Here is a 21773-nt window from a genome sequence, read left to right on the forward strand (position 1 = left end):
CGCTTGCATGGGGTTTATACTTAACCCTGAAGCCTGTCGTACACCTATTGTATACCCATAGCACTCTGTGCTTCGTTATGGCTGCATTTCTTTTCCCCTTTACTGTTACTGTTTTTTCCTGTGTTTCCATATATCTATTTCCTTTGTTTATCCATATACCGAGGTATTTATATTCTTTTACCCAAGGTATTTCCTGGGCCTGTATTGCCACTGTCTGTTCACTGGTTTCATTTAATAGCATAACACCTGATTTTCTAACGCTAAATTTCATACCTACATTCTTGCCTTCCTGTCCACAGATATTAGCCAGACGTTGCAAATCACTTTGCTTGTTAGCTGGCAACGCAATGTCGTCCGCATAAAATAAACCTGGAAACTGCTGCTATACTACTGTACCCGCCTGTTTGTATGAGATATTAAACCCGATATCTTCCTTCTAGCGCCCTCTCCATCCTCGCCATGTACATCATAAACAGGAGTGGGGATGAAGGGCACCCCTGCCTTACTCCCTTGTTGATATCAACTTTCTACTCACTCCTCATCCTTTCCCATTCCCTGTCTTGGCTCGGTACCACCGTCTGTCGGGCGCCGTTTTACTCGCCGATGGCAGCAAAGGGTGGTGATGGCGCATACAACGTCACTAGTCCCCCAATTGGGTGGCGGGAGATTTGAATTTCGAAAAAAGCATTCGGACCCTTAAGATGCAATTTTCTCGTAAACGAAGTCTTTTCTTGGCACGAAACAAGCGTTGCGAGGTTTCTGAAATGGTATTTAAACAATCCACGTTGACTTAGTATTTTCCGTTAGTGTCCCTTTAAAGGGCCCCTGAAACGGTTCGGGCAAATTTTGTACACGCGTAGGGTACAGCTTAAGCACAACATTCGCACCACAATTTAAGTGAAGCGTTACGTATTAATGGAGCTACAAGCGATTAGAAGTTACCCTCCTCCCTAGCCATGCTTTTCCTTCTCAACTCGTTCGCCGAGCGATCGGGGCTAAGCTCCACCTTCACTGGTTCTGCGTCACGATGCGACGTCACATCGTCCACTTCCGGTTGTTCTGGAGCCCGACGCCGCCCGCGCGAAACCTCTCCGCTAGCCGCTTGGTCGTCGACCTCAAGCGAGAGCTATCGAAGCAGCGTGCCTTGCGAGCATTCTGTCGTAGCGCCGAACGTGTCTGGTATTCCGTTAACCACAGGCAAGCTGGTCATTTCGGCAAATGGCTGGAGGTATAAACTCAAGCTGATAAAGGAACTTTAGCGTAGACGTACGTGAGCGGCCTGACCGGTTTGCACGGTCCAACCACTTGTTGGCACAGCGCTTAACCAGCCACACAAAGCGCTAATATTGCTCTAACCAAGTGTAAAACATTTTAAACATTTATAAAAACAATGTGTTGATGATTACACTCCTGCGAAAAATACACACCAGCAGCAAAGAAGAATAAACTTCGTTACTGCTGCTGTGTATGGTTGAGCTCTGTGCCACCAGGTGGCTGCACCGTGCAGACCATTCACATTTGCGCTTCTGCTCATCCCGTTAGGGCACAGTCAAGCGGCCACACCCTGTCCCCTTGCGCTTGCGTTTGGCCTAATAGTGGACTCGCGAAACGCTCTTGCGTTAGTAATCTTCCGGTGTAAAGTGACGGACATAAACGCGCAAATCCTGGCGCCGATCGGATAGCGGCAGTCCAATGCGCAGCAGCCAGTTCGCTCGTATGCTGCCTTGCAGAGGGACACGATGTCGCAGCTTGACATATTACCAGTCGCTATGTTTGCAGTCCACAAAGCAACAAAGGCGAATCGTAGTGCTCGCGAAAAGACTGAGACCGACTCTGACCGCGGAGCTCTCGTCAAAATGGAGTACGTTGTAACACAAGCAGACGACACCTGCTGTGTGCCGGAAGTGCTTCAGTGTACTGAAAAATTGTTCTTGTGCATTCTCTTTGTGTTACTTTCTTTGTATAAAAACAAATGAACTAACATTCCAGCTATTACGTACATCATTTGTTTACCATAAAGTTGGAAAAATTATTGATCACGCGCCCTGGTCAGCCAATCGGATAGCTCGCCCCACTGACGTCATATGGGTGATTTCAGTCATTGGGTAGGAGCGGCTTAAAATTCTGCCGAGCAGTGTGCTGCGATCGGCAGCGATGTGCATTTTAAAACCTTATAATAAATTACACGCTTTACACGGAGCACTTAGATGTGTCAATTAATGATCAGAAGGACCTACTCTAACGACTCAGTACGTTTGTAGAAAATCGTCAAAATCGTTTCAGGGTCCCTTTAAGGAATACGTACTGTGTCTCGTGACAATTGTCCCTTCCCATGCTTGTTATGCTTCACCGCGTAACATTCTGTATTGAGGCAAAGCTAACTTTCGGAGACTGGCACTACGCAACGCGCTGTGCTTTGCGAGCTTCGAAGCCGATCGCAAGGATTACAAAGGCGGAGTCGGTGCCATTGCTGACAGCGGCGAATTCTTTCAATGAAAAACACGGCACCGCACGGCAAGAACTTAATAGCGAATGTAGAAGCACCCAGGCCTAACGTTGCCGCGGTGGTGGCTACGGCTGCCGGCGGATCTGCGTGCGAGAGTGCCGGCTCAAGGCAGCAAGATAATCAAAATGGCGGCGGTGGTGACTTTGGTTTATGCTACTTCAGACCTGCAGTCAGGGCAATTTACACTGACTCTATGGAGTACGTGGCGGTCCCGCGAAACCGTGCGAATATCAGACATGTTCGAAAAATCGGGCGTCTGGAAAATCGGTCATTAACTACTCTGGCAATACCTCGAGCCGACGACATGGCGTCAATGACATCTCGTTGCGATTCCTCTGTTACTGGAGTCGGCATTAACGCGACTTTCGTTCCCTCTCATTAAAACTACAGCTAATTTTCCCTGACAGAAGCACAAATTCCCCGAGTTTTCCCTGAGTATTTCCAGACTATTCAAATTCCCTGATAATTCCCGGTTTTTCCGGTTGGTCGACACCCTGGAAATAAAACTTAACAAAACTTCTAAAGCTATGCTTGTATATAAAATTAAAATGCTAGTAATTTTTGAAGTATGCAAACAAACTTTTTGCTACCTGAGAGCCCATATCTGCAAATAAAAAACTGGAATCCCTACACTTGGCTGCACCATGCAGCAAAACAGTTCCTCAATGTGAAAAATAGGGGAGCGTTGCAAGTCTTGCTGTAAAGTCTTGTTTTATGCTGTGTTTTGCTGTTATAACATTTCTTGCAGTTTCAGCATGTCTCTATGTTAGCTGGCTAGTGCTGAATGGGTTCAGTTGGTGGAGAAGCACGAAACAGTGGTGCATGCTCAATTTCCGGGTTGATTTCCATCGTTGTTGCTCTCGGAATCAAGGTCAGACGAAAAGGCAGCATCCTACGACTCGCTGTTGCTTGAGCTGTCAATAAGATTGGCCGCAGACGCAGCAGAATTGCGAGATCTGCAACGTTTCAGAACATGCCTGCCCCGTCTGGGGGCAGCCGTTTTCACTTTCAACTCCCAACAACTGCACGTCTTTGGAGCCGGTACAAAAATTGCCATTAAGCAGGATAAAAACGAACTCTATAAGAAACGAAACTTTACTTCTCCTACTATACGTCAGACAGCGCAGTGTGTCCATAAGCGAGGAAGGTTTCGGAAACGGTGTTTGGAACCATCTGTTGTATTCTTCTATATGTTTCAACCACACCTGCGCACTCCAGACGCCTTTCCTAGAGAAAGCGAAACGGACCCTCGTGGGCTGGAATGGAGAGCGGTGACTGCACCACTTTGATGGAGGAAACCTTTGGCCTCCGTGACTGACGAAGAGCAGCGCAGACAGCATAGCTCCTGTTGTGTTTACATCTTGAAGGTGGGATGGAGTTTCCACGGCAAGAGGGAAGGGACCCTGCATGTGTGTGTGTGAAATAAAAAGAGACGCTCTGTAGAGACCTGACAGCGCAGACGTTGTGTCTTGTCTTGCACCAATTTGTTTTCCTTTGCTCTCCTGGTATTGCTAACCAAAATACAAGTTTCCTTCAATTTTTCCCTTTGAACCGAATTCTGTGCCCATCAATATTTCATACTTTCCTTGCACCAATAAGTTGTACTACTAGTGTTCAAATATCGAAATTTCACCTCAAACCGAAGGGTAAAAAAAAAAAAACTTGTATCCAAATCTTGTCATTGCCCATGTAGTAATGGCAACTTCAAGAGCAAGCTTTCTTGCTTAAATTATTTGTAAATCAGGCCATAATTAAAGTTTTTATGCTTGCATGGCATCTGTGCTAGACACACTTTCATAAGGTCGGTATTCTGTTCCATACATAGCAGTCAACGCTCTACACGAGAAGTTTGGACAAGAAAAGTTATCATTCCCCGTGTTATGTCTATGCTTTGCTGGGCGTTTCGTCCATGCTTGCTGCGCGCCAACAGCATTCGCTCACGCGAGCATGCACGTGAGGCTCCTTGCGACAGGTTGCAAATAAAAAACCCGAAAAGAACAACAAAAACAAAAATGATCTAAAACAACAAATTAGCAGCCATATGCCACAGTGTGTTTGTTTCTAATGGTTAGAACTTGTTTCTTTTACAGGGACAAGCACTTGCTTTCCTACTAAAGGTGTAAGTGTGTGTGTGTTCTTTTTTTTTTAGTTTCACAAATACACAGAAATGTGTGACCACATGATTGCCAATTACAAGCATGTGGGCATCTAAGAAACAGTGATGCGAATCTCACAAAAGCAAAACAGACTAAATATCTACAAAGGAACACACACACACACACTGCCCAAGTATGACAGTTCTTTTTCAGAGAGAGAAATTGAAGGTTTGCTTACACTGCCATCTTTGGCTGCTGCTTCTATGAGTATTCTGGTAGAGTTATTGTGATGTTTGGCTATAACTCTCGTACATCAAACTGTGAAACACAACTACACTGAGTGCAATGCAAGGCATGAAAACCTTGTCTGCCTTTATTTTACCTTCAGACTAGGTTCCCCCCACCTGGCTAGCTTGCTTTATATACCTCAGTCAACAGGAGAGAAGGATATCATAAGTAAAAAAATTTTGGGGGTTTTACGTGCCAAAACCACAATCTGATTATGAGGCAGGTAGTGGGAGACCCCAAAAATTTGGACCGCCTGGGTTCTTTAACATGCGCCTAAATCTAAGTATGAGAGTGTTTTCGCATTTCACCCCAAGGCTATCATGGACAACTTTCTCAGAATAGTCAATAAGTTCGTTTTTGTGCTTCTCGTGCACACACATTTCATTAGTGACTGGACTTGCCAAACAATCATGACAGCTTTTGTTGCACAAAAAACATGACACATACGCATGCGCACTGACTTAAGTTTTTCAATCACTGAGACGCAAAGCATGTATGAGATTACTGATACTTTATTTTTCGCTGCTTCTTGTGCAGTATATCCTGTTTTAACTTGATTGTGTGTTTCTGATCTTCCGTGTAATGTCTCAGTGACTGAAATAACCCGGTGGTGCGGCTAACCAACCTTCTCACTGATTGTACCAGAATAATTACAGAAACAGCAGTCATAGTCAGACTAGGTGGCGGGCACAAATTTCACTTTTTTCTCTGCAAAAAGAACTGTCATACCTGAGAAAAGCAGTATGTAATGTGTCTCTCTGCTTTTTGTGCAATTTTCGTAACTGTTTCTTTGTTTCCCATGTGCTTACGGTTGGCAGTCATGTGTTCACGAATTTGTGTATATCTGTGAAACTGAAAATAAACCTTAGTTGAAAGTCAGTGCTTGTGTCTTTCCCCGCTGAATATCTTGTATGTTGTCATTGGCATTATGAATTATTAACCAGCTGATTCTTTTAGCTTGTTGCTTAATGCAAAGCCTCAAGTGCAGTTTTTTATATGCTGGAGTAAGTTTTGAGTTGTGGATATTTTACAAAACAAATTGCTCATGATTTAATTACCATGCCAATTAATATCTTTTGCTCAAATAACATTTCATTGTGTTTCTCGGTACAAATGTACTCTCTATGGCCATAAATAACTGTGAAGAAGTTGTTCTAGTTTTCCTTCATGTGGTATGGTGTTAAAGCTTTGTGGGATCAAGTATACCTAACCATGATGCACACTGACTTATTTTTTATTTATTTTTTTGAGTACTTGTCGCTGACTGCCAGGTACAGCCCGACAAGCCTTCATGGCTTGGGCTGACCGGTTTTTTGAATGTGTAATATTTTCATGAAATAAAGGATATTATTATTATTATTATTATGACATTTAAATTTGCATGATGTGTAGCCACACCAAAACAAATGTTGCAGTTTCGCCCAAAAGGCGAAGCATCGATTGCAATAGCAAATTACTGGACAGCTATATGAAGTAAGGATAGTAGTTTTATCCACCGTATAAACTTGTCAAAATGGGTTTTACTAAATAAATTAACAAGCATGGTGTCACATGCGCACGAGAAAACATGACATTTCACTTGATGACCGCGGAAATTTGCTGTCAAAACAGTGCAGTGAGGAAACGCGGCAGCAGCAGCGAGCAAACTGACCTTCACGTTGCAAATCACATCAATGCAAAAAAAAAAAAAAAGATATGGGGTTTTACGTGCCAAAACCACTTTCTGATTATGAGGCACGCCGTAGTGGAGGTCTCCGGAAATTTTGACCACCTCATCAATGCAAACTATGCCACAAAAACACAGCACAGCATGGAGACTCTGTACCCATCACACTGGCTGGCTTTAAAGATACAGCGGCCCGGCCACCCGGAGTAGAATGCACCCCCCCTCCCCGTTCCCCCTCTACCCACAAAGCCTTGCGCGATTCTTCCCCGCTTTCCTCCCTTACGTGTGTGAGATTGAGCCGCGATTGCCAGCTCACCTTTGCACGCTTTCACTTGCACACACAGCATACGGCATGCGGTGACAACTTTATCGCCCTTGGACTTTATACGGAAACATATAAGTGCCCATACAGTTGCTATCGCAATAAAATATTGCACTCATTCACATTAGGCAGCTTATTTTTAAGTTTTACTACTTTGCCAAGTTTTACTGCCGCATTCTCAAACAATCCTTGACTTAAAAAGCTCGTCCTCCTCTGCACTGAGTTGAGCAAACTGCCGTCCTTTAACTGATGACACTACACTTCTCAAGAATTGCAGTAGGGAGTAAAACTGGGGGACTTGGTTGATGTTCGTTATAACGGCAGCGCAATTGGAACGGCAACATAGAGAAGAGAAACACACAGGACAAGCACTGATACTGTGTGTTTCTCTTCTCTGTGTCGCCATCCCATTTATGGTGCTGGGTGAATCCAGATGAGAACAAACAGGTAGTCTTCGTCACAATTCCCGATTTTGATGAAATTTACTTTAAGCGCAGGCTTTGGGCCCAGAACAATGATGCTGAAGTTAGTGTTGTGAAAAATATTCTGTTCGCCTTAAAAAAAAATTTCAAATTTTGGCCGTCAAAAACACTTTTCCACCAGTTTTGCGATTTCTTAACTATGAGCGCATAGAGCAACAATGGTACACTTTTCAATCAATATTTTTTCCCCACAAAGAACAAGTGAAATGTTACCTTATGAGAATTTTATTACAGTTGAGTACGGAAGAAATATTGAGAAAAAATTCAGAAACATGGCAAACGGACCAAAATACCTGTAATTCAGGATTTTATTACCCTAGACTAATTAAAGTGAGGATAATAAAACTCGATGCACGTGAACCTTAAAGTTTTCACATTCTTTTGAAATAATTTTCGTTGCTTTGTCAAGCGCCTTTATATTTAAGAATGGCACTTAAACATAAGTGGTTTGCCAAAAATATCGAAATTTGAAAATAGTTTTCTGAAAAAAGACCATTTAATATTTTTGAAAATCACTCTGGTTGAAGTCAAGGACGTTGTCTACCACTATGCATAAAAGAACATTGCACTATTTAAGCACCAAACAAGTTACAATGCATCAAATTTGACCACACACAGCCTAGTGGCCGCAACATGGATTTTGTGCGTTCTGATTTGTTGAGTTATGCAAGAACTCATTCAACATAATATTCATTGTCCAAATATAACACTGCCAACAAGCAATGCTGTCCTGTGTAGGGCAACTGCTCTTACCGCGAACAACTGCAGTTCGGAGTTATGGGTCCACTTGCACTCCCACATATGCTACGACTGAATGCCAAAACGGTACTCTTCTCTTGTTTTCAATCGCCTGAAAGATTCAGTGTCAGCTTTTGGAGCCTAAATTAATGTAACCTTTGGTAGCTCAGGAGTCAGAACTTGCACAATATTGGAAGCAGCGTTGATGGAAGATGAGGCGGGATTTCGAAGGTTGTGCAGCATCGCTTGGTGCTTCACGATGCCTCCAATTCCATCGCAGGTATTTTTCCTATATCCAGTAGTGCAAAATAACCACTTGGCTGATGTGTACTGGTTGTTTTCCAATTCATGAATTTGAAATTTGTTCTTGAATTGAGCAGCAGCACTGTCACTGACATAAGTAATCTGAGCGGACACTGCGATGTGCTCTTCCAGCCATCAGTGCACCTTAGCCACGGCGTAGCATGCATGGGCCGAGTAATGGCACATGTCATCGCTTACGACAGCAAAACTGTGCGCCCCTTTCTAGGCTTTGACCACACAGGTGAATGCTTTTACTCCAGTGGTGAGACTGAATTTCGTCGGCTAGCATAACTGTCCAGTTTTCTGAAAATTGAGATGCAGAACACTTGCGTTCTGCATAGACTTCTTTCGTTTACTGATTACTTCGCCTTGTATGCACCTGATGTAGTTGTGGCTTATCCATTTCATTAGGCATGTCTGAAGGTGCTCCGAGAATGCACTCGGAGTAAACTTTCTTTATGAAGTCAACTTTCTTTCAAGTAGCATATAATATTTCTTCATCTTCAGGAATTCTAAGGTCAGTCAATGCAAGAGCTTTGACCGTCGGACACGCTGGACACTCTCCAAGTTCGCACTTAAAGGAAAACAGACTGCATAGGCAAAGATCACGAAAGTCTTCGGTACTTTCCTTCTTGACTGGAGCTCTTTTCCAGTGCACTAACTGCCAATTTTATGTTCGCACAACAAACACAGACACACACTTCCTGTGTCAGCATGGTCGTGACCCATTTCGGTCGCAAAGAGTAGAATTTAGTCCGTCGGATTGCACTGTCGGGGTGAGCTTCTTTAAACGTGTAGCAAGTTTCACCTATACGGCGTGTCATTACACGTTTCGCAATACATTCTTTCTTGCCATCCAGTATAATGTGAACCACATGCTTCTTATTTGAGCTTGGTTGCTACAATTAAAGTCATCTTTAGTGTAATAGTTCAATGCTGCTTCGAGATCTTTCTGGTTTACCCTTTTTCTTGTGTAAGGGTCAGGACTGGACCCAAAACCATGAATTTCTTTGTACTTTCTGGATTTACAGATCGTGTAATATGTCACTGCTGGAATAACATGCTGTATCTCTTTGATGTCAAGAGACTTTGGCAGCAAAGTTAAAAGATGACAACGCTCATTGAACAACTCCGAAGTTTCGAAGACTTGCTTTAAGTTGTTCAGCCAGTCTGAACAGGTATTTCAGCTTTTTATCGATGTCACAGGCTGGCTTTCTGTGTCATATGCAGCTGATAAACTGGACCTAAGTCATTTCTTGAGAACATGCTCAATTTCTCCTTCCTTTCGCTTGGCATATGGGCTGCAATGTTTTCTTTTAATCAAATGTGAAGGTTTTAGTGGCAAAACTTCTGGGCACCGCACATACCTTTTGAGCTCTTCAACGGCCGCTTGTTTTGGAACGAACACTTCCTGTGACATAGGTGCCTCCTCAGACTCAGATGAAACGTCATTTCCAGATGTTACAACCAGTGTCGATGCATCCTTATTTGCAAACCTGTGCTCAGGAGCCGAGGAAGTTGAAGAATCCACGGTCAGTGCCTTGAAGCGATTGACAGAATTCCCGCAGAGAAAATGTTTCTACAATAGGAACACTGGTTTCAGGCAGGTGTTGCCTTATTTGAACAATGTCCAATTCCTTTACACTACGAAAGTTCCGCTGATACAAAATTTTCTTCTTGTGTCTCTGCAGACAGTCAGCACAAACCACACGTTTCAGGCCATACCTTGCGGCTCAGACAGTGGAGGAAGAAACATGCGTCATGCACTGGAGGCGTCTTCAGAAAAAATACCGGCAGGCCTAATGTAGTATACCTTGTTGACGCACTGACAGGTTTCGCCTTCACTTTCTACGTTCCTTATCTCATTCACTCTCCGAACTTCGGTGTCACGTGCAGACGGACTCCGCTTACAATCGAAGCAGCACTGATGAAACAGGAGTGTCCGCTCCTGCCAAACGCCCGTTGCCACAGATCGCCTGTTACAGATAGCTAAGCGCCGGATTGGAAGACAAAACTTGAGGTGCCATCCAACCTGGCAGCACATTTTTTTTTCTCTTTTCTTATTTTTATTTTTTGAGGGCTTCTTTATGAATATGTCGGGTACAATTATTTTTTTAACAACCTACGTCCAAATTGCAGCAAAATATTAGTGGCGCGGCCGTTAGGCTGAGTGTGGTCACATTTGACGCACTGTAACTTGTTCGATACTCAATTAATGCAACTTTTTTTTACTCACAGTGGTAGACAATGTCCTTGACTTCAACCAAAGTGATATTCAAAAAAATTTTAAATGGCCTTTTTCAAAAAGCTATTTTCAAATTTTGACATTTTTGGTAAACCACTTATGCTTAAGTGATATTTTTAAATATAAAGGTGCTTGAAAAAGCAACCAAAATTATTTCAAAAGAATATGAAAACTTAAAGTTCATGTGCACCGAGTTTTATTATCCTCACTCCAATCAGACGAGAGCAAAAAATCCTGACTTAGAGGTATTTTGGTCCGTTTACCATGTTCGTGATTTTTTTTCTCAAAACGCCTTCGGTAGCCAACTGTAATAAAATACTCATAAGGTAGCATTTCACTTGTTCTTTGTGGGGAAAAAATATTGTGATCGAGAAGTGTACTATTGTTTCTCCATGCACGCCCAAAGTTCAGAAATCTGAAAATTGGCTGAAAAGTGTTTTCGATGGCCAAAATTTGTTTTTTTTTTTTTTTTTCAGGCGAACCAAAATTTGTTTCACAAAACTAAGTTCAGAATCGTTGTTCTGGGCCCAAAACCTGCGCCTAAAGTAAATTTCATCAAAATCGGGAATGGTGACCAGGACCACCTGTTCGTTTTTAACTGGAAGGGACATGCTGTTATAATGAACTGAAGAATTGCCATGGATAAGCATGAAGCACCATGACCACTTCTGTCGAGGTGTGGTGCTGCTATCTACTTTCTTTCAGTGGAGGTCAATTAACTATTTCCTGACGATGGGGAAAACAGGTGTTTTTATTGCAGAATGAATGAATGTTTCATGCATAGAACTTTTATTAATGAGATGTAGGTCATAAAAAAGACAAATTACCAAAATCAAGACTGTGGAATAAAAGTGAATGAAGTTTGTAAAGACATGCTTGTGTCTACTAAGAAAGAAATGTAACAAAAATGATGAGATATACAAAATGTATTGTCTGATAAGCACAATTTCCGAAAAAATCTAATTTTTTCATTGAACAGGTATTCCATGACAAACATTTAAGTGCATGCACTACAGTTTGGCGTGCCAGGCTGCAGCTGCTGATGTTCCAGACTGGCTTGCATCATCGTCGCTCTCAGAGTCCAAATTCTACGAAAAGGCAGCATCCTGTGACTCGCTGCTTCTCGATCCATCGATAAAATGAGCCCCAGATGCAGCGGAATCGCGAGATCTGCGATGTTTCGATGAGCGTGCGCCGCTCCGGGAGGCGGCCATTTTTGCTTTTTACTTTGACGATCGCGAAACTTCGGAGTGCATTCAAAAATTAATGCCTGGCGGGAGAAAGCGAATTGCCTAAAAACGAAAACAGTTCTGCTCCTTCACGTCCGATAGTGCAATGTGTCCGTGAGTGGTGCGGAAGGTCTCGAAAGTGGCGTTTCAAACTATCGTTAGCGGATCAACAATGCCCAACGGGCGTAGTACAGAAAGAGTTAAAGGCGCTCTGAAAAGGTTCAATTGTTTAAAAAAAATGTGTATAGTCAGTGTGCAAAAGAAACAGTCACAAACTTGAAGCTAAATATTTTGAGAGTTGCCCATCTGGTTGGGTTAATTATGACTTTCAAGTGGCTCCAACCAAAAAGTAAGTTTATTTTCCCTAAACTTACTTACTTACTTACTTTTTGGTTGGAGCCACTTGAAAGTCATAACAGTCACAAACGTATGCAACAATAATTATGATGCTAGTGTTACAGAAAGAAAAAAATAGCATACACACTCAATGACACTAGTTGTATAGTCAAACCCACTTATATCGATTCAACATATAACAAATCATCGGTTATAATGACCACATTTCATTATATTTACAATCATCTTACTCTGCCTATTGAAACTGCGTCTATATATGAGCGTTTTAAAAAGTGCCGTACTGTTACAACAAACAAACATGGTCATGGTAAGAGGCAGCCTCACATGCATTTCTGTAGAACGGAAGCATGAACAGACTAGGCACACGGTAGCACTTCCTGTGCTCCAGTCCAACCGTGACGAAAATGCAACCACCGAGATGAGCAAGTACTTCGTGTAGATTTCAGAAGCCATGAAAAAAGTCACTTGCTTTCAACCATGCTTGAGTAACCATGCTTTCAAGGGACGTCTCCAGTGTGCTTCAGGGCAAGGCAGTACAGCATACGGTGGCCAAGGACTCCGAAATAGTGCTGGCACATGTGCCCATTTGGACGAGTTGAATCAACTTGGACCAATGGTTTGCTGGCTTTGCTTACATTGTTGCTGATAACGGCTTGCAACAGCATTCTACCATTCGAACTTCAGATTTTTGCAGTCAAAGCGACATCGAAAATGCAACTTCTTGTCTCTCAGCGCGCGAGTGGCTGATGCTGAGCTGTAATATCAAAAGCATTACAAAATGACGGCATGTCGTACTAGTAGTTTCCACTTCCAGCCAACTAGAACATTTTGCTATCGTATGCAGAATACATCCGTGTCCCGCTGATAGTAAAATACATCACAAGATCGTGAAGAAAAAAATGGCGGCTACACTCGTAGTTTCGCAATGGCAGATAAACATAGCCGGCCAAGCACTGTTTTGAAGGAGCTACAATGTCGCATTTTGCTCTTTAGACAACATGTTTAACGAAAATTCGCTGCTAGATGCAGGAAAGTGCCGGAAGCAAAAATGAAGATACCAATAATTCATTTTTCGGACAAAAGTGGTGTCGAATAATAACAGATTAGCAAAATTTTTGCTCGAAATGTGAGAAGTCCTTAGTCCATCCACTTTGTAATTACTGGGATAGAGAAGAGCCTTCCTCAATCATCGACAGAAGTAGCAAATTGCAGCAAGAGACCACGCCCATAGTCACTTGCACAGGAGCTGTGGTTCCTGCTGCCTCAGTAGCAGCAGGCGTGGAGTTGACCCTACAGCCAAGTGAGACATCCGTTGAGCCCTTACAAAATAACAGGCTAGACTGGGAAGTGTTTGTCAGAGCATACAATGCAACAAGATTCTTGTATGAAGCAAGGCTTGAAAACACCTGTTGCCTATATTGTTCAGTGAAAAACTCTTGCAGCAAACCAAGCAAAGGGCTTTGTGTGGAGTCGGAGATGGATCTCGATTCGTCTATTCCTTGATGAAGACTTAGCAGCCAACATTTTCACAAGGCACAATAAGCAGGGCGTGGGACCGAAAAACACACGCTTGTAATAGCCCAAGTCTGAGTTACTTGGGCGGTGCTGCCACAAATATCCAGAAATGTTCAGCTCAAATGGAAGAAGTACTTCATAGTTGCCGACATCGTCACAAATGCGACTCGGAAATGCAGTCTATGAAAACTGCAGAAATATGCACACAAAAAAAGTTACTCAAAATTAACAGGTGCATAGCCGCGTGCTCGCTATGTATTTATAAACCATGCAAGGCGGCGGCAAACTTTATTCAGAGCCACTGAAGTGGGGTAAATGGTGGTAGAACCTATAACACTGGTGGTGGCTAGAATTTGGAATTTATCCATGCATCTAGCTCTTCATTAGTTATAGCGCACCCCCCCTCTATGCACACGCGTACACGCACACACACTGTCGGATTCCTCCAAGTAATGGAAACAAACTAATCTCAAATACCATGCTTTTTCTGTACTGCAGGCGATACAAATAAACCAATGTCACTGCCCATCAATTTTCCCCCAATTTTTGAATTAATTAAATAATTAATTTGTTTGTTTACTTATATTTTCTTTTTCTTCTTTTTTGATAACTTGTGCAGACAGGGTGATGGCGACACCAGAACACCCGCTGGTTACTTGTTGTGCCGTCACAGTTCATCGTCGCAATAATAAGGTCATTTTCTCTTAATTTTGTTGCTTTTTGTAGTTTTCCCAGTCCCACCTTCAGCATGGAATGTTCCCAAGCCTGTTCCACACATACTGCTAAAGGTTTGTGGCATCCTGCTAACAACCGAAGGTTATCAGACAAAAGCAGATAAAAAGCTCAAATGACATACTTGTCAAAGAGGGTTGTGTCACTAGTGATAAGAAGAGACTGCAGCAGCTTTTGGACCCCCAACTCGCGCAGCTTCGACTGCCTTTCCCGAGCACCTGCAACAACAGCAACAACAGCAAGGACGGTTACAAAAGAAATAATACAATTAGACAGATTTACCAATAATAAAAAGTATTTCACAATTTAATATATCGTTAATTGTGCCCTAAAAGCACACAGTGGAATTGAATTCGGTAAACTTCCAAGTGCTTGCATAAAAAAACATTCAACACAATAGCACCAAACTGCTGAACACAAATTCACAAAGTGAATTTTAATACAAAGAAGATTTTCTCACTGCCCATTTAAAGGTTTGCTGAAACACTGACAAGCAGAGTCCTCTAACGAAACCAATTCGCCACTTGGAGTTGGTCACACATTTACAATGTGCACTCAGGCCCATCTTAGTGCTTGCTCATTTTTATAGTACAAATTTTCAGCATCAGCTTGAGGAAAACCATGCTACAAGGTGCAATTTTACAAATCACTCTAGGTCTCATTGCCAAGGAATACTTGGGTTCGACTGATATCTTCACCAATGGGTAACAGCGTTTGTGTGCTTTGTACATACTGTATTCTGGTCACCACTTCCCTTGTCTTGAATAGTTAACATCAAGCAGATCAGCTGAACTGTATAGTATAAATGAAGAGGTTTTTCACATCCTTTGGCAACCACCACCATGAGAGGTCATCTTTACAGACTAAAAAGCAGCCCCACAGAGCACATGCAATACGAACAGGGCTCATAAACAAAATATAGTAACGAAGGACGTTGGTTACATTCATCATATGGCCATGGTTGCTGGCCATGCTGTTATATCTGTGGGTGTATGCGGAAATGAAAAAGCAGATGTAGCTGCCCACAGAGACCTACAGTGAAGAAATTTTTGGTGAATATATTTTACAAATGCTGACACATCAGCAATGGCAAAGAAATATGCCCATGCATAAAGGAATTTACCTATGGTGTCCGTGACTTCAACATCACTTTCCCTACTCAATTAACCCCATCTTAGAATGAAGATTTCCACATCAGTTTCCCCACCAGCTTGAGACAACATAGCATCGACTTCATCCGAAAGTCACATTCCCGTCACATTCACCTGTGCCACCCATGGAATGACAACGAACATCTATGTGATAACTGCTGCACTTTCATTTGTGCAAAGCTTGATATCACATATTTGAGCCCAATACTGCATAGAATATTGGTATGAAAGTGGCATATTGATTACGTATACATCACTGCCCTGGTACCACTACGTTTGCAACAGCTTCCTTACATTTTGCTCTGAATTTTCCTACACACATGACAACATTCTATCTATCATTGACATACCTTTATCTGTTGAAAAAAATCAATAGTAATATGGTGTAATAAAACTAAGATGTGAAAATTTCCTTAAAAGTGCACTGGAAGGCACTGACTGTGCTAGGAATCTAGCATGTCACTGCCAAACTGCCTCTTTTTTATAAAGTAGGTACAGTAGACTTCCATTAATTTGACTCCGGTTAATTCAATCCGGACCAAAGGCCAAGGTCGGCATCCGCACATTTCTATGGGACCAAACTTTCATTATTTCAATCCTGAAATTATTCTTCACCAGATAATTTGAACTTGGCTCTTCAAAACGCACATGCCCGACCCCAATGGTGACTGTAGTGTTGACTCCAACAGCGGCAGACTCCGTATCGGCAGCCCTAACGGCACAGTGAATGCGTTGAACACACGTCATCTCCCGTAGAGAATGCCTATTTACAGCCTGCCCCAGGAGAATTTAAAAGCCAAAACGGTAGCTCAATGAATTATTACAGTATTCACCTGATTTTAACACACAACTTTCTTGCCAAAAAAATTCACCCGAGCAATCCAATACGAAACCAAAACCGTCTCCCATGCCGTTTGCAACAGCCTACCATCAAAGCGAGCCAAATCAGCATCATCGCTATTGCTATCACAAGATGCCAACAATGGATGGCATCAGAATGAGTAAACGAGTTATAGCAAGACGACGCTGTGCCATTTTCAATGTGGTTACAAAAGTACATTTAAAGGATAAGCTATTTTACATTTAAGCTAGTGGAAACAAGTCACGTCACATGCTCTTGGTGTTCCGAAGACTTGCATGCATCGCCGGACAAACTAGTGGGAGTGGTTATCCTAGACGTGAACCACCATGCCATTTGCAATTGTTGCAGGATCGTTTGATAAATGCCAAATATCAAGCGCGCTATGGATCGTATGGAGGACGACATGTTGTGGTTCTTCATAGGCAGCGTTGCTGTCCTAGAGTGATGGACATTTGGATACTACTCTAGGTATAAACGAGGTCTATGGCAATACACCTTTACTACAATGAAGAAGAGCTGAAACCTGTTGAACCTGGTCCGATCCAAGGGGCCATTTTGAGTTCTTTGAGTAACACACTTCTATTATTTTTTTCTCTCCTTATTTATTTTCTTTTTTTTTTAATTATGGGAATTTACATGGAAAAAACCACGATCTCATTATGAGGCACACCATAGTGGGGGACTCGGGATTAATTTTGACCACCTGGGGTTCTTCAATGTGCACCTAAATCTAAGTACATGGGTGTTTTTGCATTCCCACCATCAAAATGCGCCCGCCGTGGTCGAGATTTGATCCCGTGACCTCGTGCTTAGCAGTGCAACACCAAAGCCACTAAGCAACCGCGGCGGGTTCAATAGCTATCTGCAATTCTGCCGCGAAAAGAAGGGAATTAAGCTCCATTCCGTGAAGGTAAAGTTCACTACATTTTTCTTTTTGCGAGAATGGGAGGCATACTATGTTTCTTTTCCTAAAAGAAAAAAATCTGGCGTGCATTTGATTTATACTTTGTTTAAAAGCATTTAAAAGCTATAATAGCATTTAAAACCTATAATGTCAGTTTTTATGTTAACTTTCTGCTTTGCACTAATAAAAGTGGGTACACGTTTGATTCGGAAACGTGTTAGAATCGGAACAAATACAGCCAAATCAATCAGCCGTGTCTTTTGGCATTTTTTTCGCCTTCTTGTTTAATAAGACCCACTGGCTAATTCAACCAGTTTTGTTGGTCCCGTCAGGATCGAATCAACAGAAGTCTTTACCTACGACTGGTAGCGCCATTCACTAAAGTGCTGGTAGCATATCACAGCTGCACAATCCCTGTATAGCCAGACTTAGTAACTGCAGAAATTGCTGACAGAAACACAATGCAATTGCAGTCAAAAAGAAGCATTTTGGATCTTTTCTATACACGTTCTGAAGTGGAATGAGATCGCACCAAGCAAAACCTACCTTCTTCTTCACTCCATACCAGGTTCGATATGCAAAATGTAGCTGCTATCTGCAGCTTCACATTGGAGTGCGCCTGCAAATGAAGAGGCAAAAATACAGATTTCTTTTCCAAAGCAGTTCATGCTGAAAGTTGCTTCAGGAAAAGCCAAGGTTCTGAATAACCCCTGCTACTTAGTATTAGTAATGTTACTTCTGGCTAGTTACAATTCACCGTTCTGACACCTTCAGTTTACACAGAGCTGAAGAGTTGCCGTGTAATGTAGCCATTTTGGCAAAGTATTACACCCACAACAGTAGCAGCTTGCATCTACTAAACTACTTTCAGAGAGAGGCAGGTGATGGTACAGTCAAAGCTGATTTCAACTGAGCCATGTTTGCAGTAAAAAAAATTTTTAGATTGAATATTGGGTTTCCATGTCCTAGTGAGAATATTTTTGTGACCTCAAAACCATTCTGTTGGCTAATAAGTAGGAGTGGGCGAATACTCAAAATTCCAAATACAAGTCTAATAGTGTTTGCTACTCAATTCATATTTGAGTCAAGGATTTACTATCCAAATTTATGAATATTCATTTCTGTCCGAATATAAGTGATAACAGCAACGCTTACTGGAGTTTACAGGGAGAGAGTCAGATGCAAATGGTGGTTGTTGCCAATAACTGTGTTGCAGGAGAGCTGCAGAAGGGCACCAGTTGCTCAGTAAACACACAGAGTAGCTAACTTTTCTGTTCAATATTTACAGTCATTCAAGTAAGGGCGTCTTGGGACTCCTGCAAATTTTTCACTATTTAGGCAAACAAAATAATTATTTGATCAATGTTGGCATGTTTCACTAATGTCGTCGTCATGGTGGACCTGATACAATCACCCTTCAGTTGGTTCTCATTTGCAAGCTGTTCAGTTGAGCGAAAGTTCTGTTGTAAATAGCATTACGTCTATCAAATAATGTTAAAAAGCCATTTTCTTCTTTCTTTATTTTTACTAAATGCTCTCCATGCTGCCCCTATACAGTGTAACAACATTTATGCATTCTGTGTTGTTGTGTTTTCCTAGCTACTACATCGCGTTTTCGCAGTCCCGACCTACAGCCTATTGATTCTTATTGTATTATGTTCCCATTTGATATATCACCATTCTGCAAGGTTCCTGCATCCTATGTTGCTTTTGAAAGCGGCGGCCATGTAGGTTGAGCAGCGCAGAGGGAAATTTGCTTCCACATATTGCTATGAAGACGAATAAATGTAAACGTGTGGTTAAGCCTGTCACGGCCCACCTGTCAAGCCCCGCCCAGTGCCCCATCCTGAAATGCCAGATATATGTTAGTTCCGATAAGTGTGTCTCATTGCAGTTGAGCTTTTTGCCAGTTCCCTAAAGTCATGATTACAACGAAGGCACCAAATAACACAACAGACGAAGGAAGGCGACATGGGACAACCACGTAGGCGTGGTGGTCCCGTGTCGCCTTCCTTCGTCTCTTGTTGTATTTGGCGGCTTCGTTGTAATCATGTATAACCAACTCGCCCATCAACACGTGCCCTAAAGTCAGCTTTGCTACAATACAGCATCTTATGTGGCGAGGTATACACAAAATATTACAATGAAGTATACTGAGAGTGGAAGGGGTCACTGTCACAGAACATAGTATGTGTCCCTTAATTATACACGTGTGCACACGCCGTCTCCGGTAACAGTACTAGCACCAAGAAGTCTAGTAACTATACTAGCAGGCATTCAGAGCTGTTTCTGGCATTGCTGTGACGACTTGGTGGCTTCTTCACTGTAAGTTTCCCAACTGTGATGTTCTTTTCCCCAGCAGCTTCTTTAAAAAAAATTACGACAGAAACTCCGCTGGAGTTGTCTGAATATGCATAAGCACTGTGCCACTTGCTCATCTCCAGTCAGCCCGTTGTCATGTATCAATCTTATCAAACTTGATTCGACCTGTATGAACCCTTGTCAACCCTTATCGGTCATTATCAACCTTATCAGACTAGATCGAACCCTTATCAACCCTTACCAGTTATCAAGCTTAATGGACTCGATCTGACCCGAACCTTACCAACTTTTATCGGTTGTTACCAACCTCATCGCAATCGATCGGATCCCTATCAACCTTATCGGACATGATCAGAATGAACTTTATCATGAACTTTATCAGAATTGCTCGGACCATTATAAGCCCTTATCATTCTTTAGCATCTTATCCATCTGCGTTAAACCATTATCAAGCGTGATGAGACCCCTATAACCACTCATCACTCCTTATCATTTTTATCAACTCACTCACTGCTTATCTGTCTGTGTTGTGCGACACGAAGCGCATGAGCCCTCAGCAATTGGTGGCATTTTGGTTGGTGAAGGAACACCCCAACGGAAAACACATCGGGAATGTGGCGTGCTTGAGATTAAATTTTCACAAAATCTAAATTTTCCTAAGTCTACTATGCTCCAAGCCCACGTGGTCCTAGAGATTGCTTTTATAACACCATCACCAAATCTTTCAAGAAAGCCTTCACATAAAGTGTTCTCCTTTGATATTTGTTTTGTACAACCAGTACAGCACATTCATATGGTTCAGATATATTCACCTTCTGCAAGTGTGGGTGTTTATTAGCCCAGTGGGTAAAACACTCGGCTTCTGTGCATGGGGTCATGGGTTCAAAACTTGCCGCCATCAATGTTTTTCCTTTCAAATTTATTGTTTCTTTCATACATTATTTCTTCATAGCAATTCGTCTTACGTGAAAGACGGATGGGTTTCCTCCTTCTGTAAGCACAGAAATGCTTAAAAATTAAATTATGGGGTTTAACATGCCAAAACTACTTTCTGATTGTGAGGCATGCCGTAGTGGAGGACTCCGGAAATTTCGACCACCTGGGGTTACTTAAAGTGCACCTAAATCTAAGTACAGGGGTGTTTTCACATTTCGCCCCTATCGAAATGTGGCCACCGTGGCCAGGATTCGATCCCGCGATCTTGTGCTCAGCAGCCCAACAGCATAGCCACTGAGCAACCATGGCGGGTTTAGAAATGCTTACACATTTAAAATGTATCCAGGGAGCTCTACTGTATTTTACTTTGTTTAAAAATATTTTATATTCAAAGGTACTTTTCTCTAATACTTCTACTTGATGCAATTAGCAAATTTTGCCATTAAGCTACTATAAATTCTAGGGGTGTGCAAATACTAATTTTTTAAGACCAAATGGAAAAGTAATTGAGTAATTGCAATAAGCAAATCAACTCAAATATATTAAAATACAGTTAAACCTCGACATAATGAAATTGGTAAAATCGGCAATTTGCTTCGGTATATCTAAATTTCATTATGTTGAAATACGACCTTTCTATGCAAATAAGCAGTCGCCGATCGAGTTTACTTACAAGGAAAGGGGTCGCAAAATATTACGAATTATAGGGCAATCGAAAAAAACAACTCTGAATGAGAAAACAATTCATTCTGATAAATTTAGGACTTGGCGACGAACGATACGTTTTCATGCCATGTACGTCGACAATATCGTCTTGGTGGTACAAATTAAGCCAAACCAGCCACGCTTTCACAGGCACTCCGCCCCCATGATGATAGCGTCGCCCGCACTGGCACGACGCTATCAGAAAAAGCGCTGGCAAATGCTTCGTCTGCCTTTCGCTACAACGGGCCACCCAAACTCGGTTATGCAACCTCCAAAACTAAACGCGTAGTAGGACAGCTTGCATGGTGCCACGCTGTCTCGGCACGCCCACTCTTTGCATACGCGTCAGATTACCTCTATGCGTGGCTGTGGGTGCGCTCAGCCACGCTCACAGCCATGTGCAGCCATAGCCGA

The 21773-nt window shown here is 42.3% G+C and overlaps 1 protein-coding gene across 9 annotated transcripts in view; it reads right to left on the minus strand.

Moving 5' to 3' along the window:
- LOC126545917 (armadillo repeat-containing protein 8-like) overlaps window positions 1–21773 on the minus strand; it is an 88714-nt gene that overhangs the window by 3135 nt on the left and 63806 nt on the right. For 5 of the 9 annotated variants that reach the window (XR_011892474.1, XR_011892478.1, XR_011892481.1 and 2 more), the window contains 2 exons: window positions 17943–18015; window positions 14609–14697 (listed from right to left, as the gene is read on the minus strand). Coding sequence is in view for 4 of the 9 variants with exons in the window: in XM_050193960.3 (XP_050049917.1) it covers window positions 14604–14697; window positions 17943–18015 (167 nt within the window). In the remaining 5 variants the exon portion in view is untranslated. Of the gene's footprint in view, window positions 1–14603; window positions 14698–17942; window positions 18016–21773 lie in introns of those variants that run through there. The other 4 variants (XM_050193960.3, XM_050193964.3, XM_050193966.3 and 1 more) reach the window with 2 other exon arrangements.

The sequence above is a fragment of the Dermacentor andersoni genome, chromosome 1, assembly GCF_023375885.2.
Source record: "Dermacentor andersoni chromosome 1, qqDerAnde1_hic_scaffold, whole genome shotgun sequence".
Taxonomy (NCBI): Eukaryota; Metazoa; Arthropoda; class Arachnida; order Ixodida; family Ixodidae; genus Dermacentor; species Dermacentor andersoni.